General features: G+C 36.1%; 1 protein-coding gene across 1 annotated transcript; it reads left to right on the top strand.

Annotated features, from left to right (window-relative positions):
- Positions 1-1745: 1745 nt before the first annotated feature.
- KCNIP1 (potassium voltage-gated channel interacting protein 1) lies at positions 1746-18768 on the top strand. The gene is made up of 7 exons (XM_088134756.1): positions 1746-1862; positions 6614-6683; positions 6968-7038; positions 7796-7903; positions 11250-11354; positions 11558-11620; positions 17058-18768. The coding sequence occupies exons 1-7, from the start codon at positions 1761-1763 to the stop codon at positions 17103-17105; spliced, it is 567 nt and encodes a 188-aa protein (XP_087990882.1). The 5' UTR covers positions 1746-1760; the 3' UTR covers positions 17106-18768.
- The last annotated feature ends 263 nt before the right edge of the window (positions 18769-19031 follow it).

The following is a 19031-nucleotide window of genomic DNA, read 5'->3' on the forward strand; positions in this document are numbered from 1 at the left end:
GGGAATCCCAGGGCAAGGGACAAAATTGGGAAATTGAAGAAGCATCCTGGAAGAAGGCATATTACTCCAATATTGTTGCCAAGAGAATTACATGGAGAGTTCTGTTAAGTTACCAAGAGTCAATCTTGACTTGAAGAAGGCTTCACCTTTCTTTCTGAAAGTTGGGTTCAAAATGTAATAGTTGTCACTGAAGAATGCATTAGGGAAATTTATGTTACAAAGTTCATTATTAGGGTAATTTATTTTTAAAAACTCACAGAATTTATATTAACAACTACATAAGTTGCCTATAGAAATTATGGATGTTAAGGAAAGTTGTAAACCACAGTGACAGCAGCTTTTCCACCATTTTTTAAAACTACATATCTAAAAAGATCTAAGCAGATTAAATTGATATTGATCTGCATATTCCCATAATGAAGTCAACTTCATAGCTACTTAAATGTTTTCCTTTCATTTTCATCCTTTCCGATGTCCAAGTGATGGATTATATATGGCCATAGAATGCTAGAAGGCACTTTTCTTCAAGTCTCCAAGCTGATGCAAACTACATAATCATCATTAGAAATACATACAATCAGAAATATAGGGGAATACCTAATTACATTGAAATTGCTCCCTGCTCATTATCGTAGGAAGTTACTGTTCCATCTATGGATAAAATATATGTAATTAGTAACAATGTTCAATTATTATAGGGAAAAGCAAGACTTTGGGGAACAGGAATGTTCTCCTTCCTTTCACCTGCCTCTCACTTTAAGGACATACTTATTTATTTAGGTTTCTAAACCATTGCAATCATGTGATTCTTGGCAATATCCAAAAGAAATTAGCAACATATAATCATAAAATATCTATCATAATGCAACAAATACAGAAAGTTAAAACAATTAACTTAGATCAATATAAACATATATAGAAAATCCTCAGGATGAGCACTGGCTTAACTTCTTCTAGAAGAATAATAATGTCAGAGCTAATCTAGCTTCTTTTGGGGAGGCTGTTCTATAATAAATGGAAGATATACTTACTTCACAACCTATACATTTCAGCAACTTATTGCCTTTTTGCTATTTTTCCACTTAGCAGAAAAAAGCACGTATTTGGGGCAATAACTCCAGGGAATCTGCATTGGTCTTTGATAACATTGTATTGGCTATAATGTCTTCTCCAATTCTTTTGTTGCACAACAAAAGAAAAAATGGATCTTCATGCCTGCTGAATGTAGACATTGTTCATCCTGATCCTAAATATATTATGTGGAAGTAACTTATATCTGTTTAGTGGTACATATTGCCGTATTAGTGTGCTTGGGATCACAGCTTTTCGTCTACTCTGTTTTAGCATGTTGGGTCCTTGTTCTACCTGCAGTCTGTGATATTGTTCTAAAATATTGCTGCATGTTGGAAAATATTTTCAAGTCAGTGGGCATGAATTCGGGCACTCTTATCTTCTGATTGAGTTGGAAGCATCTTAATGTATTCAGGAATATCTTAGAGTATTACCATGACAGTGCAATAATAAGTGGAATAATAACTTGTGCAATAATACCTTTTAAAAAGAAATGTATGATATGCCTCTATTTCTTGGTTTTGATTTTATGTTAAATGGAATTGGATGGGTATACAGCTGTGTTTAATATGTAATTGTGTCCAAAATTAATCGGTTTTAATTTAATTCCTTCCATTACTTGTCAAACAGTATGGTGTTCCAAATCAAACTGTGTCCTTGTTTTAGATAAAATTGAAGATGAGTTGGAAATGACAACAGTATGTCATCGACCTGAAGGATTAGAACAACTTGAGGCACAAACCAATTTCACAAAGAAGGAACTTCAAGTGCTTTACAGAGGATTCAAAAATGTAAGACGGTAAAACATATTTATCATGAACTGACCATTAAACCAGGACAGGAGACAGTTTTTCTGAAGTCCTTTAGATCCAAGATTGGAGAGATATGAGGAATTTTTAATGGCACAAAGATAAGTTTAAAAGGATAACAGGCTGAAAACATGCAGTTCATCTGTTACATGTAGCCAATAATGTAATTTTCCTATGTACAAAATGAATGACTTAATAGCATTGTAAGTTTGCAATTTCAGCCAAGATGTTTATTGTTTCTTCACTGTATCATATTAGATTTGGAATAGTCCGTTGTTATTTTTTAGTGTTTGGGATATCTTGGAAATATTTTGTATTTCCCAATTGTGGAGTAGGAAATTCACATTTAGGTCATATCTTTTTAAAATGTTTCCAGCTTTTAAAATTAATTGCTGAGAAGCTGGACATATCTGTACAGATTGTTGGACAATAGCATAATGAAAGGTCTACCAAAATAGCTATTGCACAGAGAAAGAAGGTTCTGTTTTCACTGAAGGAAGTTCTTTTTTCCTTTTCTGGTAGTATGAAGCTGGTTTTTTTGGGGTGGGGTTGGGGAGATGGGGTAAGGTGACTACTACTGGGGCCTGAAAGATAAAATGTTAACTTTCTTTCTTTCTTTCTTTCTTTCTTTCTTTCTTTCTTTCTTTCTTTCTTTCTTTCTTTCTTTCTTTCTCTCTCTCTCTCTCTCTCTCTCTCTCTCTCTCTCTCTCTCTCTTTCTTTCTTTCTTTCTTTCTTTCTTTCTTTCTTTCTTTCTTTCTTTCTTTCTTTTTCTTCATACTTGGGCCAAATCCTACTCTCCAGAGTGATAGCTCACTGTTTAAGGTGCATATTAAACAGAATCACACTAATTAATAATTTGATTCTGCAACAGTTTTTTTTTTAATTTATTCAGACAGAACGATTACATTGTTTTGACTATGTATATTATCAAATGGTAGCGGATTCAAAGGAACCAAATTTGGGAAGACTGAAAAATTGCCATTTTTTGCCATTTACAATGTAAAGCATTACAGTTTAAGACCCCTTTAAGTTCAGTGAGAATACTCATAGATAGATATGAGCACATGCATATACATATACATATACATATACATATACATATATAGATAATCTTAGTCTAAAATTATATAGTTTGTGCAGCTTAAAATATACAAGGTGCGCAAAACTGTTGAGCTTGCAGAGAAACACACAGCTATCAGATCAAATTTCTACTTCAGCACTGAACCATAAGTATTTTTAACTGAAATGTGTTAACCTCATAAAAAGCAAAATGTTTCATACATTAATTTTTGTTGATAACATATAGATTGTGCTGTAGTAAAGTCCTTGCTTCATTATTCATCCTGATTCCAATCTTTCTTATGTGGTTGTATTTTGCTACACTTCATATCAATCAATTTGCTAAAGCTTTCCAGGATAGATCCAAATCTTGGTATATGGCAAACCAATTACATGCCTACACAATTCAACATGTTCAAACAGAAATAGTAAATCAAATTGGCTAGGAAATTGCTTTTATTTGCTGGAGCAAAATTTGACAATTTGAATAAAAGCCTGCATGTATTAGATACATTATTCTAGGACTATTATCTTTAAGAAATCAGCAGTATTCACGTACCAAAAGATGTAAAAACTTGAGTGCCCTTAGCCAGGGCTGGGTTAAGGCCAACTGATGCCCTATGCACAGCCCAACAATGGTGTCCCTCGGTCCTTCCATTGCTTAAATGACAAGACATTAAGACTCATTAAGTGCTGAAAACTGAAGTTGAGTGTGGCAGTTAAAGAGTTAAGGGCATGATAGTTAGGGGAAAAATTTTGTGGTGCCCCCCTTCCCTTGGTTCCCTATGATGATTACATGCCATCAAGTCATTGCTGACTCCTAGTGACCACTTAGTTAGATTTTCTCCATGATGGTCCATCCCTAATCTGTTCCTTCAGCTCTTCTAATGGTGCACTCATTGCTACTTTAACCTTGCTGTTGGACATCCTCTTCTTCTCTTTCTTTGCACCTTTCCCAGTATTAGAGCCTTCTCCAGAGAGTTAGGTCTTCACATAATGTGTCAGAAGTAAGATAATTTGAGCCTCGAGAGAGAATACTGGATTGACTGATGCCCTAAGCACATACTTATTGTTGTGAGGAAAACACTCACTAAAAGCAAAACCATTTTGGACATAGAAACAACAAAGTATACTTTATTGGAAATACTTAAAGTGAGTCCCTGGGCTCCCTGCTGGCAGACTGCAAGAGAGAGCCCTGAGCAAGCCCACTCCCCACATCATATACCTTGGCAATAACATTGAAACACTGGATATTGCATATCCCTGATATGCACAAATTTCTGGTTATATATTTTAAAGTATTGTGCATAATTAACCAGACAGAATATTCATCAAAATTCCTAATGAACTAGTTTTGTCATACTTATGCTGTTCCAACAGAAATTACATTAAGGGGTACACCTGCTTGGTTTCCCAAGGAATAAGCTTTAAGATTTAGCTGCATTAAGTTATTCCCTCTGCTGCTAATGAGATCTCTGGAGCATTCTTGACTCTTATGAAACAAAACTGTGACCATTTAGGTACAAATGAATTGGAACTAGTAGATGCATTTGAAAGCAGTCCAACCACTGAGAATTAAAAGTACATGTTCACATTGCCTTTTTATGACATTCAGAAGGTTTTGTTCTAATCTTGACAAAAATTTCACTGAAGTGCCAAAAATGAAAAATTAATGGAGGAAGAACATCAAGAATTTCAGCTGTGCAGGAAACCAGTGTTATAGTTCAGGCCAAACATGACAGCACTCTGAAAAGTCACAGCTTGAGGGCATCCTCTGGCAATTGCATAGTTCTTTACTCTTTCTCCCTAAAGAACAAAAACTATGCATTGACAAAATCATGTTCAGTTTTGCATAATGTGTATTTGCCCCTTTGTATAAATACAAATTAGAAATGATTATTATATTTTAAATAGAAATATCAAACATCTTTGTAGGCACTGTGACACCAGGTGATGTATATGTCTGTTAGTCGGTTTTTTGAACGCTGACTCTTGATGGTCAGCTTCAGTGTCCTTGGTTTCCTTTTTTTAAATGGCTCTTTACCTGTAGATCAGACTTGAATGGGACAATCCTTCAAACTGAGAATAGTTCTGCATAAAGTAGAACGTAACCCAACTAGGATGATCTGCCTGTGACACCTGTCATTCCATTCACCGCCAGGATTGATTTGGAACCAAGACAAACATATCCAAGTGACATTTAGTAGGTTCAATCACATTGCTTCAAGCATAGATCTTTACAAAACTTCCAGACTTCCAATCCTTTTCCACATGTACCTCTCCATGATCTCTCACTGCTTCTTCCATTTTTTTCTTGTTATCCCCAAAAATGCAAGATTAAGATCACAAACACCTATCAATCTAGATGTACTCTTGTGCCAAAAATGTCCGTACTTTAATAACAACAAATTCATGATGGGTTTCTGATCTATAAATACAATTACAAAATAAACGTCCATTTTATAATTTGGTTCTGAATGTCCCAGTTCCTTTTCTTTAGATGGTGGCCAGCTGCATCTTTTGGACAAAGAAAAGTAAAAAATGCTAGGAAACATTTTGAGTGCAAAGTACTTCCCCCCCCCCTTCTTTTCTTTTCTGAAGAGCATATGCTGATTTATTCTGCTTAAAGTTACTTTAAAGCTTTCCAATAAAATCAATAAGGCTTAATATTGCTTAACCTCAGTGAGATTGAATTCATTTGTTCCTTCAAAAGCCTCTTACTCCTCAGCACTTCCATTTTTGCTATTGTTGCTTGTTGGCCTGCTAGGGAGGAATGACTTCCCTTCTCATTTGTTCACCTTTGGCCAAGCATCTGCTGCCCCAAAGACATTTAAATGTCTGAAAGGCAAATGCATCTTTTCCTGGGAAATTTGCACTTCCAGATACTTCATTAGGTACAAGTGCAAGGCTTTTGCATTTGCCTTAGGGCTGATCTATCTTGGGGCTGTGGTGCTGAAACCAGGATAATGCAGACAGGAACAAAGAGAAATGAGAGTTAAAGGTATTCTAGTTTAATGATCAGTTCTCTCCAGTCTCTCAATAAGTAAGCAAGGTGACCTAGGTGAACATGACTGCTGTTGCACTAGAACCAGAAGGCAGAGCCACAGCCTAAATCTGGTTAACAGCACAGAAGAGCACTTTTCTGGCTCCAGGTTTGTTTCCAACAGCCACGGGCAGTGCTAATACAAGTAATAGTCACCTTCTGTAGATGAGATCGGAATCTTGTCAACAGAGTCATGCTGCACGTTTATAGACAGTTTTGTCTACAGGTAAATTGCAAAACAACTGTCTCTTCAGACAATCAATTTTTCCCTAATTAGCTTCGATTCCTGCAGTTCCTTTTTTGTGGGGATCAAATGGAATTAATTGCCGAAGGGGATCCAGCTCAGAATGGTTTCTGCAGGTCTTTGTTCCAGGTGGCAAAATGGATTTTTGCACCACTTCCAACAGAACAAGGATTATAAATTAAACTTGATTTTCACTGCAGGGCAGTGGCAAAAGAAATTGCTTATTGAGCAGAGAAGGGAAAGCATTGATTAAAACTGCTGGAAGAGAGTTCCTTGGGTTCTAAGCATATAGTGCTCAGTGGTTAGAAATATGATAGCAAGAGTGTTTTGGGGAGCGGGTGATATTGCAAATGAAAATAACAGCTTTACTCCTTGTTTCCCAATAGGAATGCCCTAGTGGAGCTGTTAATGAAGAAACATTCAAACAGATCTATGCACAGTTTTTCCCTCATGGAGGTGAGTGGCAGTATTTCTATTTTATTTATTTAAGAACAGCCAGCTTAAAATGTGGAACTCATGAAAGTTATTGAAAGAGAAGTATGGGAACTGAGAGAAAAGGAAAGCAGGAATAAGTGACTTGTGCAGAGTGGCAAATGGCCATAAAGTGGAACCAACTATGCCCTTTCATATCATGGCTTCCAGGATCAGAAATGAACCCAGAGCACATTCAGTTCAGCTCTGCATATGTTTACTTCCATTATTTTAATATTATAACTTTCCATTGCATTTGTGTTTTTCAGATGCTAGTATGTATGCCCATTATCTCTTTAATGCATTTGATACAGCGCAGAATGGATCTGTGAAGTTTGAGGTAAAGAAATCATAAGTGGTTAGTTATCTCTGCCTGATTTTACTGAATATCATGTTTGTAATTGCTGATATGATGGCTGACTGTCCTTAGTATGGGCAACAGACATTAGTTTGTGTTTATATGTATATGCGTGCAGGTCTCTGTGGGCATGTACAGATACACATACATGAGATCATTATGATCTCTTTAGTTATTTCCTATACAAGTCATGTGAAAATTAATGGAGGTGATGCATGAGAATGGGTTTTTGTGCTTTTTACCCTTTTGCATCACTATTTTACAGTGCAAATGTTTGGGGTAGTTGATTTCATCAGCAAAATCCCACCAAGTTATGAATTCCAAAATGGATAACTCACATCTAATTCAATATCAACTCACACCTGATTCAATGCCCACCCTAGACTTCTTAAGCATGCCTAAAGTATGGCAAATTTTCTACCACCTTGTCTAAAGTCAAACAGGCTAAAAAGCCACATTGTTTGGAGACTTTAGCAGTGCAATCATCTGACTTCCCATCCTTTCAGCTGCTTTGGAAAGGTTGCCATATAGGCAGAGTCTATACGAGTCATATTGTCCTGACCTTAGAATTAACAAAGGCATCGCTGAGCTGAGCATTTTTATACAAGAACTTGGTTCTAATAAAGCATCATTTGCAAATATTGCTCTACCGAAAGGCTCAGAGAAAGCATTTTCATTCAGTTAAAGCAGATTTGTATTCAGTTAAAGCAGACTTGTATTTGTATTCCTGAATTCACAGGATTTTGTGATGGCACTCTCCATTCTTTTGAGAGGAACAGTTCATGAAAAGCTACGATGGACATTTAATCTCTATGACATAAATAAAGATGGCTATATAAACAAGGAGGTAAGGTGGTTTATAGTACTCTCCAAGCTGTTGGCTGGCTGATTAATCCTGCAAAATGTAATTCAGGTTTGGCATGGCTGACTGAAAGCACATCAACCTAGCTAGCAAAAAGCTTTCTATTACTACCTCTGAATTAAGTCTTTCTAAAGAAAAAAAATTAATGATAAATTAGCTTTTGGTATATATAAGTCATCAGTATCTGTGCATTTCTAACTACCTTGCCAAATATCTGCTGTACAAAATATGGACTGAATCAATGCTAGACCCATACAGCCACAGGGAATTAAGCTATTTTCCCATTCCCAGTTGGAACTAAAATCTGCCTTGCTAGAAGGAGGAAGGCTGTTTTGTCCAGAGATTGGTCTCACTTCCCATGTTGCTTTGGTTCAGGGTTAGCTGAGAAAACTACTCAGATAAGGAATGCTTAAAATAAGCAGGAAAGGGAGTATTACAAACAAGCATCTAATTTTTCTGGAATTCATTAATAAAACAATTAGTTCCTTTTAAAAAGTTTAAAAAGTGCCATAGCATTCAGCATACAATAAATTATTTTATTGTTTTTATAAGAATTAAGACAACTTTAAAGTGCCAGTATGAGATAGATGGTGAGAGAGAATGAGGGAGAGAGAGCACACTATGCTACCCGTGTCACAGATACAACAGACTTACTTAGGGTTTTTAGGCCATACTTACAAACCGTGTCTGTATGATCACCATGCTGAGAAGAGGTTGTCTGAAGGGGTTTCTACTTGCATCCATCCAGTTCAGAAAGAGTTGAGTTGAGTTACGTTATGTTACCAGAATTCCAATTATGCTTTGAGTTGTTCTTCTTATGATTCAAGTTATCGTAAGTGGAAGATCAATACTGACCTTCCCATTCAACTCAGGGAAGTTGGGGATGCTGAAGAAAGTGGAGACAGGCCCTGGGCAAGCCTCCTCATCTCTATTACTGGGGTTCATGTACCTGTAACATCAGAATGGACAATAAGCATTAAGTCTTGCTTCATTCTCTCTAACTGCAATTAATTGAACTGAGGCATTTTATCTTTGGCTAGATCACGCCTTACATAGGAAACACATCTGTATAGATATTAACAGAATTAAGAGGAATCAGACAGTACATGGAACTGAGTAGTGTATGTTGCAAAAACAACCACAACAACATAGCAAAGCAAGAAGCAATGTCTTGCCCCAGACAAAGCTTTTTGGAAGAACAGAATGCCTGACTTGCATCTCAGCAAATCATTTCTTTGGAAAAAGATGAATACAAAGAGAGAAGTTCATAGTGCATTTATGGCCGCAGTAATAATCTCACAGACAAATTCACAATGCACAAGGCATCATATGCCAACTTGGCCATTTTAGCCCTTTACCCATTTACATGGCAACAACTTCCCTCAATATGTTCAATAAATTACACAAGCTCATTATCTCTTTTGAGCCGCATGCTATGCCAGGAAATGTTTGCAAGGAATTGCTGTGCTATTCTTTGAAATGGAACAGGCAAACATCAGAGTCATCCAATAACTGGGTTGAATGTTGTGACAGTGAACAACAGCACAGTCCCTATATACATTACTCCAGTGCTAGTCCAACTAAGTGAGGCTTATTCCCAATTTAATTAGAATAGGATTGCAGACTGAAATTTCAGAAATCTCTATTGAAAGTCTAAAGGCTATGTTGTGCTTTCCAAAGGAAAATGAATGACAGCCAGATCTTCGTATTCAAAAACTAGCATGGATCATGTAATAGGTATACTACTGTTTTCATTTTTTGTAGGGATTAAAATATTTTAACAATGACATATTTTTTTAAAGAACGTAAAGTAACAATTACCTATTAGCAGGGATCAGCACCGGACAATCAGGCAGAATAATAATCTAATCAAAAATTATAATCTAATCAAATCTCACCAAGGAGCAAACTACAACCCCACCAAAACTGGCAGGCCAAGCTACTATGTACAAACAGGCAGCAAAGCCCACACTCACTCACACTGATGTTACCAAGCTGGGTCATGAAATGTCTGCAAGCAAACAACCAAGCTCAGAGAACATCAAGGACTTCACAATTATCTATTACTTCATTGGCTCAGTTAGTAAAATGCACAAAACAACAGTAAAATGCCCAAAGATAATTTATTGAAAAATTTCCAGAGAGTTTGGGATTAGCAAGTTTATTAAGGCATACATTTGATGGATTAGAATCAGATGAAGCATGTGATAAAGTGAATGCCAAGTCCTTGAAGTTTATGTCATAATAAATGTGTTAGCTTTTAATGTGCTGCAAGATTTGGTTCTTGTTTTTGGTGAAATAACAGCACTTGGCCATCTTATTGCTTATGTAAATGAAACGAACAAAGGGTTACATCCAGAACAATTGCCATTTTCTTAGGTACATGTAATCATTGATTGTACTGTATGATACAGGAAGCATTGATAAGACTGATTGGGTTATATCTAGTGATGGATATTAATAGATAATTTCCACCAGTCATTGTTAACTACAGCCTTTGGTGCCAACTAAAAAACTGCTCTTCAGGATTGAAGTAATGCTCCATAATAGTAAGGGATTCAGCATAGGGAGCAAAAGGAGACAGGAGAACTGCAAAAATGAAATGACACATCTTGGATAAAGAGAAATGCTTTTTGCTAATGCAAAACTGTCATTAGATGTAAATTAGTTATAAAAATATCTGAATCTTATTTAGAAATAAGTATTCAGTGAACTGATATGCAAACATAGTTATCAGGAATCTAGTCTGTGGTCTTGCAAATGCCAGTTAATGTTCAACATGTTCCTTACAAGATCTCTGACAAGGCCAAGCATATCACCAGCTCCGGTCATACAGAATGAATTTCGTTTCAGGTAGAAAGATTTATTAAATTCATAGTTACTAAGCAGACATTTTCTAATGAAAGGACCAAAACATGCATATGCATACATATACATATACATATACATATACATATACATATACATATACATATACATATACACACACACATGTATTACTCTACATTTATGTTTTAAACATTTCATTTGAAAATGTCTATATAGCAGCTATGAATTCAATAACACTTTATACTTGAAACAAATCTTATATGCTATGATTTGATTTCAGCACATGTGCAACTTTAAAACACAGCCAACCAGTTTGTTGCTGTCAGAAAACTCTGAATAGGGAATTTTTCCATATACCAGTATTGTTTTGTGGTGGAAAATAAACATCCCCCCAAAAAAAAAACAAAAAATAGAACTGTAGGGTGTATTGCCACAGCCATATTGGATTTGAAAAGTAACTTTGTTTGAAATCTCTCTTGTGTTTTAATTGTCACAATTTCAGGAAATGATGGACATAGTAAAGGCAATTTATGACATGATGGGCAAGTATACTTACCCAGTGCTGAAGGAAGATGCTCCAAGGCAACATGTAGAAGTATTTTTCCAGGTAATTTTCATGTGTTTATATAAAACATTTACATTTTCAGTCATTTTATATTTGGAGAACACAGTCTGTAGACATCTGCAGAACTGTAGAGCTGTACTGAGAGCTTCCAAGTTGAAAATTCCACAGCATTTCTATATTATGCTTCAAGACCAATATGAAATCAAAGTGTTTGTATTTTACTTTATTCTTTTCTTTCTTTATAGAAAATGGATAAAAATAAAGATGGCATTGTAACTTTGGATGAATTTATTGAGTCATGTCAGGAGGTAAGGATTGACTTCCTTCCTTCCACACTAAAACCAGTCAAGAAATAATCTTATATTGTAATCACTATTTCACATCATTTCAATTTATTTATTTTTATTTATTAATCAAATTTATATAGCCACTCATCTATCCAGCAAAACTCTGGGTGACAAGAGAACAAAAACATAATCATTTCATCACCCGTCCCCAATGAAGTCGAGGCTCACCATGAAAATCTCAGGTCATATATAATGTGCACATACCCACGCCAGAATCTTTGTATCTAACATCTTGGCCCCAGTGCCTGCAAAAACAGACAGGTCTTTGTGGCCTTCCAAAAGACCAGTGTAGTTAGTGAGAGCTTAAAACTATATGACACATTCTACCACTTCTAGGAAAAAATAGGGAAGTCAACGTGTATACAAAGGGTTGAAATCTGCACAGGGTTGAAATTTGCACAGATTTGCACAGATGAGAAGATGGTACACAGAGGAAACGATGAAGTCTAAGCCACACAATAAATTGTGAGGTTGAAAGTAAACATGAGGAAGAATCAACCTTCTCTAAGAATATAAGATAAAATGCCTGATAAGAAAGCATTTTATCTTATATTCTTAGAGCCTGGTAGGGCTTAGTAATACAGAAGAGGACTTGGAAAAGTTGAGGCAGGAGGAGCTTCTTTAGGAGTCCCATCCTAAGTAGAGCTCAATACGGAAATGATCAAATGCATGAATATTTCATTCAAAAAAATTAAAATAAATCTGTTAAAATATAACCCCCCCCCCCAAATATTTCTGTATTTTGGATTTTCCCAAAGACTCCCATTAAGTAGGCCAGGGATTCTCAAACAGTAAGTCAGGTTGTGCTGCCCACCCACCCCCACCCCCGGTCATGAGCAACTTTGGGAAGGCGGAATATATCTCCTTATCAAACTTGCACAGGCAAAGCAGGTACACTCTGAAAACTCCGTCTGGGCTTTGTTCCCAGCTTTGGTCAAGCAAAGCTCATGTGGGCTTGCCAGGCAAAGCAGAATACATTTGGCCCATGTAGGCAAGACAGGAGCATTTTCAAAATTCCTTCTGGGATTTGCCTGCCCAAATCTGCAGTGGGCAGCTGAAGTATTGCAAAGTTTGGGAAGCCTTATGATAAATAGATGAAAATGTAATTATTAAGAGTAAATGGTCAGCTCTTCCTTTTTTGACTGCAACTAGGGTTAAAACCTCATGTGCAAATGTTTTTCCCACCCCAGACATAATTGATTGATGCAATATCCTTGTTGTGATCACGGTGTACGGTATCTACATTCACAAAGGTAACAGTTAACCATAAATTGATAACCCTAACTCTAATCCATATGGTGTGGAAAAAAAACATTGAGATAGCTGAAACAAGTAGAGATAATTAATTGGTGCATGAAACTCATTAGCAGGCAAAAACTTTTTGGTGGGCCAAAAGAACAAAAGCCAAATGGTCTATTTATTTCTTGCGCAACTCTAATCCCAGTGAAATCATTTTTATTCATTGGGAGAGGGGTGGTCAGCATTGTCAATACTGACCAAATACATGCACTGACTTCCTGAACAGAAAAGAGTGAGGGCTCAAATAAACATTCTACTTCTAATTTCTCCAAGTCCTAAAAATATCCTTTATTCTAGAGGCTTTTTTTAAACTAAACATGGAAGGATTTACCCTAAAAATTGCTTCTGCTGCTCTGCTTCCTTGATTTCGACCCTTTTAGTACAGGCAGTCCTCACTTACTGACCACAATTGGGACTGGAGCGAACCACTGCAGGTCATTAAGCATGATGTAATGTGACTTCCTGCTGGCTTCCCCACTGACTTGCTTATTGGAAGATGGCTGTAAAGGTCACAAATGGCAATCAGGTGACTGTGGGACACTGCAACCATTATAAATGTGCACCGGTTGCGAAGTGCCCAAATCATGATCATGGGACCGTAGGGATGCTGCAAGTTCGAGGACCAGTCATAAACCTACACTTTCAGCACCATCTTAACTTCGAACAGTCACTGAACAAGGCAGTCAGCAAGTGAGGACTACCTTTATATTCCAATAATATCATAAGAAGGCAAGTATAGTTAGTACTTTGTTAAAAAACTGAAAATTGTAATTCATCTGCTTCCTAAACGTCTTCATTCCTCCAGTGGCTACATAATAGTCCTTAAATCCTTTTAAGAATAACTTGCATTTTCAAAAGAGATTTCTAATATTCCCTTAGGAGATCAGTCTACATTCTCCTTCATTAGAGCAGAGCTAAACATTATTAAAAGTACATAGCATATATTTTATGGTTTTTTTCTTCCTATAATTGTTGATCAGAATAATACTTGATTATTAGTTGCTTTGCTGGGCCTTGTAGATCTAATAAAACATTTCACATAAACACTTTTTCAAATAACTCTTCATGCTTATGAATACTAGGTAGAATACAAAAATTTGTTAAAAATGCCATAAATATAATGAAAATACATGTGTAATAAAAATGTAAAGGACTACCTTTATATGTAAACTAGGGATCTTGAGTGTCTTAGCTCTTCCTCTGCAGTCCTGTGATGAGTACTGTCATATTTTTATTATAAGTATTTGCTTGTACATCTCAGGCTTCCAGTGGACAATTTAATCTGATGTTAGCTTTATTTTCTGTACTTATAATTAGCTTGTAAAATTTAATTTCCTTATTTTACTGAATATGAGCATTAGAATCACCATGTTCAAAATTATGATGGCAATTAATATCATTTCAGTTTCCCCATTTAGCATAATGTAACAGAAAATATAATAGCAAAATTATTTACAGAAAATGCTTCAGGAGAGAGAAAATACACTCTGTTGAAAGGAATATATATATATATATATATAAATATATAATACTGTTCAGAAACATCTGCTCCCCCTTAATTCACTCAGTTCATAAAGATGGAGCAAAATAAAGGGGGGTAAACTGAAAGATGGAGCAAGATTTTTCATTTCCTTCTTTCCTTCAGAAGAAATGTTCTTTCCCTTATTCTTTTAAAAATAAGGGAATGCTTATTCCACAGATAGAGTTTCTCCATGATGATCTGTCCCTTACCTGCTCTTTCAGGTCTTCCACAATGCACCCATCACCACTAAGTCTATCTATCTCGCTGCTGGTTGTCGTCTTCTTCTATTCACCTTTCCCTGCATTAGAGCCTTCTCCAGAGAGCTGGGCCTTTGCATAATGTGTCCAAAGTTATCCTTTCTGTACACCAAAGTACAGGAGGATACAGTTACCACATGTTGCTGCAACTACATGTGCACGCATGTATGTGCACACATGGTTAATTTTTTAAAGAAGACAAAATAAACAAGTATGACCAGCTCTCCTTACAAGACTGATAGCATTTCCCCTTTAATTAATGATTATCTGTGAGAGGCTTCCTATTTTTTCAGGCTTGGTTTCATCTCGGCAACTGGTTCTTTAAAGTTAGGTTAACCACCCTCATCCCATTAGAATACCAAGCAGACATGGGCAGTTTTTTCATTCCTTCCCTTTCTGGTTTCTTGTATTACCAACTGAGCAAAGCAATACCAATTATACCGAGTATGAGAAACAATTTTGTCAGAAAGAGAAATGTAACATTTAGAGTAAATCTATTAACTCCTACCAGCATAAATCCAACTTTGAGTCTATTTTATTCAAGTGCAACCCCCAAACAAAAGCAAACTAGTTGTACCGAATCAGCAGGTCAAACTTGTAGAACCATTCAAATTTACAATCACATTTCCTTATCTCCAGGAAACAGGCCTTGAGATTAGCAAAAAATGAACATTCTCTTAGCACATTCTGTAGTTCTCCTAAATCACTTGTTCACCTTAGTTTCAGCATATTTCACTGCCCTTCTGTTCTGGTAGAGAAACACCAGCTGCATCAAAGGTCTCCTCCTTCAGCATCCATCTTTACTCAGCATTGTTTGATCCCTCATGCTAATCCTTTCCCAGATTATCCTTTTTCCCCTTTTTAATTTTTTTAAAAGAATTCATCAGATTATCACAGGCCCCTGGCAACAACTACTTGTCTGATTCAGATGAGGACCATCCCTTCATTATAGAAAGCAGGGCTCAGTTTCCTTGGAATCCATAAACTTGTGTCTGCAGATGGTAGAATCATTTTTAAAATCTTTTTATTTCATAAGAACAAAATCAAATTAGAACAAAGGTATTAGAAACAAGATTTGTTGTCAATAAAAACTGACAACAAACTCATATAAAAGAAGAGGGAGAGGAAGAGAATCTTTAAAAGAAGTACAACCATTCACATTTTTTGACACCCACAATCAATCTTTCCTTCCAAAACAGTATACGTACACATAAAGGTAATCTACTAAGGAAAATATTATTAATATCAGTAGTAAATGGTAACCAGATGTGACTGAATATTCCTTTACTGCAGAGTTTTTCAAAGCTTTATTCTTAATTTTTCAGCCAAGGCAACTTCCCATACTTTGAAATACCTCTTATATACTTTATATGAGATGCACTTCAGGTTTCCAATGTGTTGTAATAGCAAACCTAGCAGCTAACAGTAAAAGTTGAATCAACTAAATTAATTTAATTAAGAGTCTGTGTATGATTGCAGCTGGGTATAATTGTGATAAATAAATACTTTTCTCATACTGATATGCATTAGGAAATGTAGACAATAAACCAACTTCATGATTTATTATAAAACATTGTTAGGTGATTTCCTAAAGCACTAACTGGTTGGACATCGTCACCAAAGTTGGCAACATATATCAGTTTGTTTCTACAATCCCCGGAAGAGTTGTAATTTATGTAGCATTCTATAATCCTTAATAGCTTGCTGAAATAGACCAAGGACTCTCCTTAGAGTTTAAAAATTCAAATCAGAATCTTATGTCAATTTTTCTGTAGGCACTGACATCCCCAACGTCTTGACAACAGAGTTGCTTGGGCTGGTGGGTTGGTTTTTTCAACTGATTCTCCAGGAACAAAATGTTGCTTTTTGCTGGAGTTTTTGCTTATGCATAGGGAACAACGCTCTCACCCACAAAGTCTGCTAATATTCTGTGGCCGTATTAACACTGCAACAAAAAAACACAAGAGCATACATAGAGTGTACGTGCACACAAACATACCAAAGTTCAGGAAATCAGCCAAAGTAATATAGAATTCTCACATTTTAAATGCATCCAGAAGCTTAATATTAACAAGTCACAAAACAATTAGGATGTATACATGGGATCACAGTTCAAACTGAAATTTTTACTGACTTCTCTGTTCCAGAGCAACATCTCACACATTTGCTCCATCATACATTCAGTTCCATGCATGATATAGTGTAAACCAGGTCTCTGTATGGGCCTTTAAAAAAAAAAAATCCTCCATCAGTATTGTAAATTGGACAAAACTGTGTTAGCAATATAAATATGTATGCTGTATTTTCTTGTTGTTTCCAGGATGACAATATCATGAGATCCTTACAGCTTTTTGAAAATGTCATGTAACAGCAGCTGAAAAGCAGCCTAGAAATCTGAGACTTTATATGTACTGAGATCCTGAAGAAAACAAGTCAAATTTTTTCTCCCCACCATCCTTTTTGATGAAAGCTTTTTACTACTTGGACAGACTCAGTGTATAAGGATTTTGTATGTTACCGCAAACTGAGCTGTGTCTCTGAATGCAACAAACTCAATCTTGCCTCTCTCAAGAGACACTGACTAGAATTTATTTCATTTGGAAGCATGCTAATAAAATCTGACCAGAGAGACCTGCTGCTTAAAGTTTAATAAAGTATTGAAGTTTAAATTATTAAAACAATATTCAACATTCTATTAGCTAATCACAAAAATTCTGCTGCTTTGGCTCTAGCAAGCTGGATTGCATATGGTAACACAGCATCAGTCGCTTCTTTAATCATCTGTTGTGAGCAGAAACTCTTTTTTGTATCACCACATTGTGATAACATTTTTCCTTTGATGGTACTAGAAAAGTTTGTGCTAGTTTTACAAGCTGACACAAATATAACATGGTAAATGGGGGGCTTAATTCATTTAGAACCTGTCTGGACAATTATTTATTTATATTTATTGCACAAATTTTGATTGTGCAATAAATGTAGAGCAGTGACTAATTTATTACACCAGATTCAGGCATTTTTATTGAAGGAGAAGCTTTCCATTCAGTGAGATTGCATTTTCCTAGCATTAAGACATTGCTGAAAACATACATTTCTTTTCACCACTAACAAAATCATTGCAATCTGGAATCTGCCTGCAAAAGGGGATTTCCATACATGCTAAAACTCTCATTTTTCAAGGCAAAGATTTGTTAAGCTTCTGGTCAGTTTCAAAATTGCCACAATCACCTCTTCCTCCCACCCAGAGCAAGTGTTCAAACATTGCCTTGATGAGTGATTAATAACTTGGTGTTGAGCTTGTGCAAGAGAAGAGATACCAAGGGTGAAACTGAAAAGTATGTGTAGGTGTGTTTTGACACATTTTGCTATTTGATTACTAAGTGCCAGCTGTTGTGTGAGTTTTGTCTGCAGGCTGAGTAAAATAGAGTACATCTTAACCAATAGAAAAAGGAAAGAATGAAGGTCAGTCAATGCCATGATCTACTGTATGGATAAGGCCAGTGTTCTCTTGCTTTTGACTTTAAAAAGCATTAAAAGAAGGTGTGTTTTGAAAGAGTGCTTAAAGGACTAGGCTGTACTTGGAACCAATTCTCTACCTGCCCCATTATTTACTAAACCTGTGCATGCTTTGGAAATGGTTTGGAAAAAAAATGCTTTAGAGTTGACATGAGCATATGACTTCTCTGGTACTCATTAAAACAGCCCTTTTTTCCAGTCTTCTGCATGAGCCTGAAAAATTATGCAGCTGCCTTAAGAGTCAGATTAACAAATTGGTTCATTAAAGATGCACTGCTTTAACATGTAGTAGAGAAGTGATACTCTCACAGGAATTCGAAAATATTCTCATAGAGTGGTTAGCCCGATTTAATCATTCCCTTTTTTGCTTTCAAAAAGTCCAGTTTAGGTTTTTCCTCTGATGCCCTCTGGTGAAGGTTCACATGAGACTGAGAGTCATATAAAAACATGCTATACTTTTTACAGACAAAATCAGGTTAGTATTTAGCTAAATAGGACAAAGTTGTTTGCCTTGTTGCTTCCATTGGCCTAAAGGTATAGAACAGTGTTGTCCAAACTTGGCCACTTTAAGATGAGTGGACTTCAACTCCCAGAATTCCCCAGCCAGCATGGCTGTCTGGGGAATTCTGGGAGTTGAAGTCCACTCATCTTAAAGTGGCCAAGTTTGGACAACACTGGTATAGAACCAAGCTCTGAGCTTCTGAAACGTTTCAGAGGGATGGAATATCCAACATTTCTAAGTCATTGCCCAGTACATCATATAAGATATTATTTTGTT

The sequence above is a fragment of the Python bivittatus genome, unplaced genomic scaffold (assembly GCF_059951505.1).
Source record: "Python bivittatus isolate LINGU-HERP-01145 unplaced genomic scaffold, Pbiv_v1 ctg000080_np1212, whole genome shotgun sequence".
Taxonomy (NCBI): Eukaryota; Metazoa; Chordata; class Lepidosauria; order Squamata; family Pythonidae; genus Python; species Python bivittatus.

Excerpts from the sequence above, each read along its gene's own strand:
- KCNIP1 (XM_088134756.1), top strand. The coding sequence starts at position 1,761 with ATGACAACAGTATGTCATCGACCTGAAGGATTAGAACAACTTGAGGCA. Across the intron at positions 7,904-11,249 it reads ATGGCTATATAAACAAGGAG|GAAATGATGGACATAGTAAA; the intron begins GTAAGGTGGTTT and ends TCACAATTTCAG. Across the intron at positions 11,621-17,057 it reads TTATTGAGTCATGTCAGGAG|GATGACAATATCATGAGATC; the intron begins GTAAGGATTGAC and ends TGTTGTTTCCAG.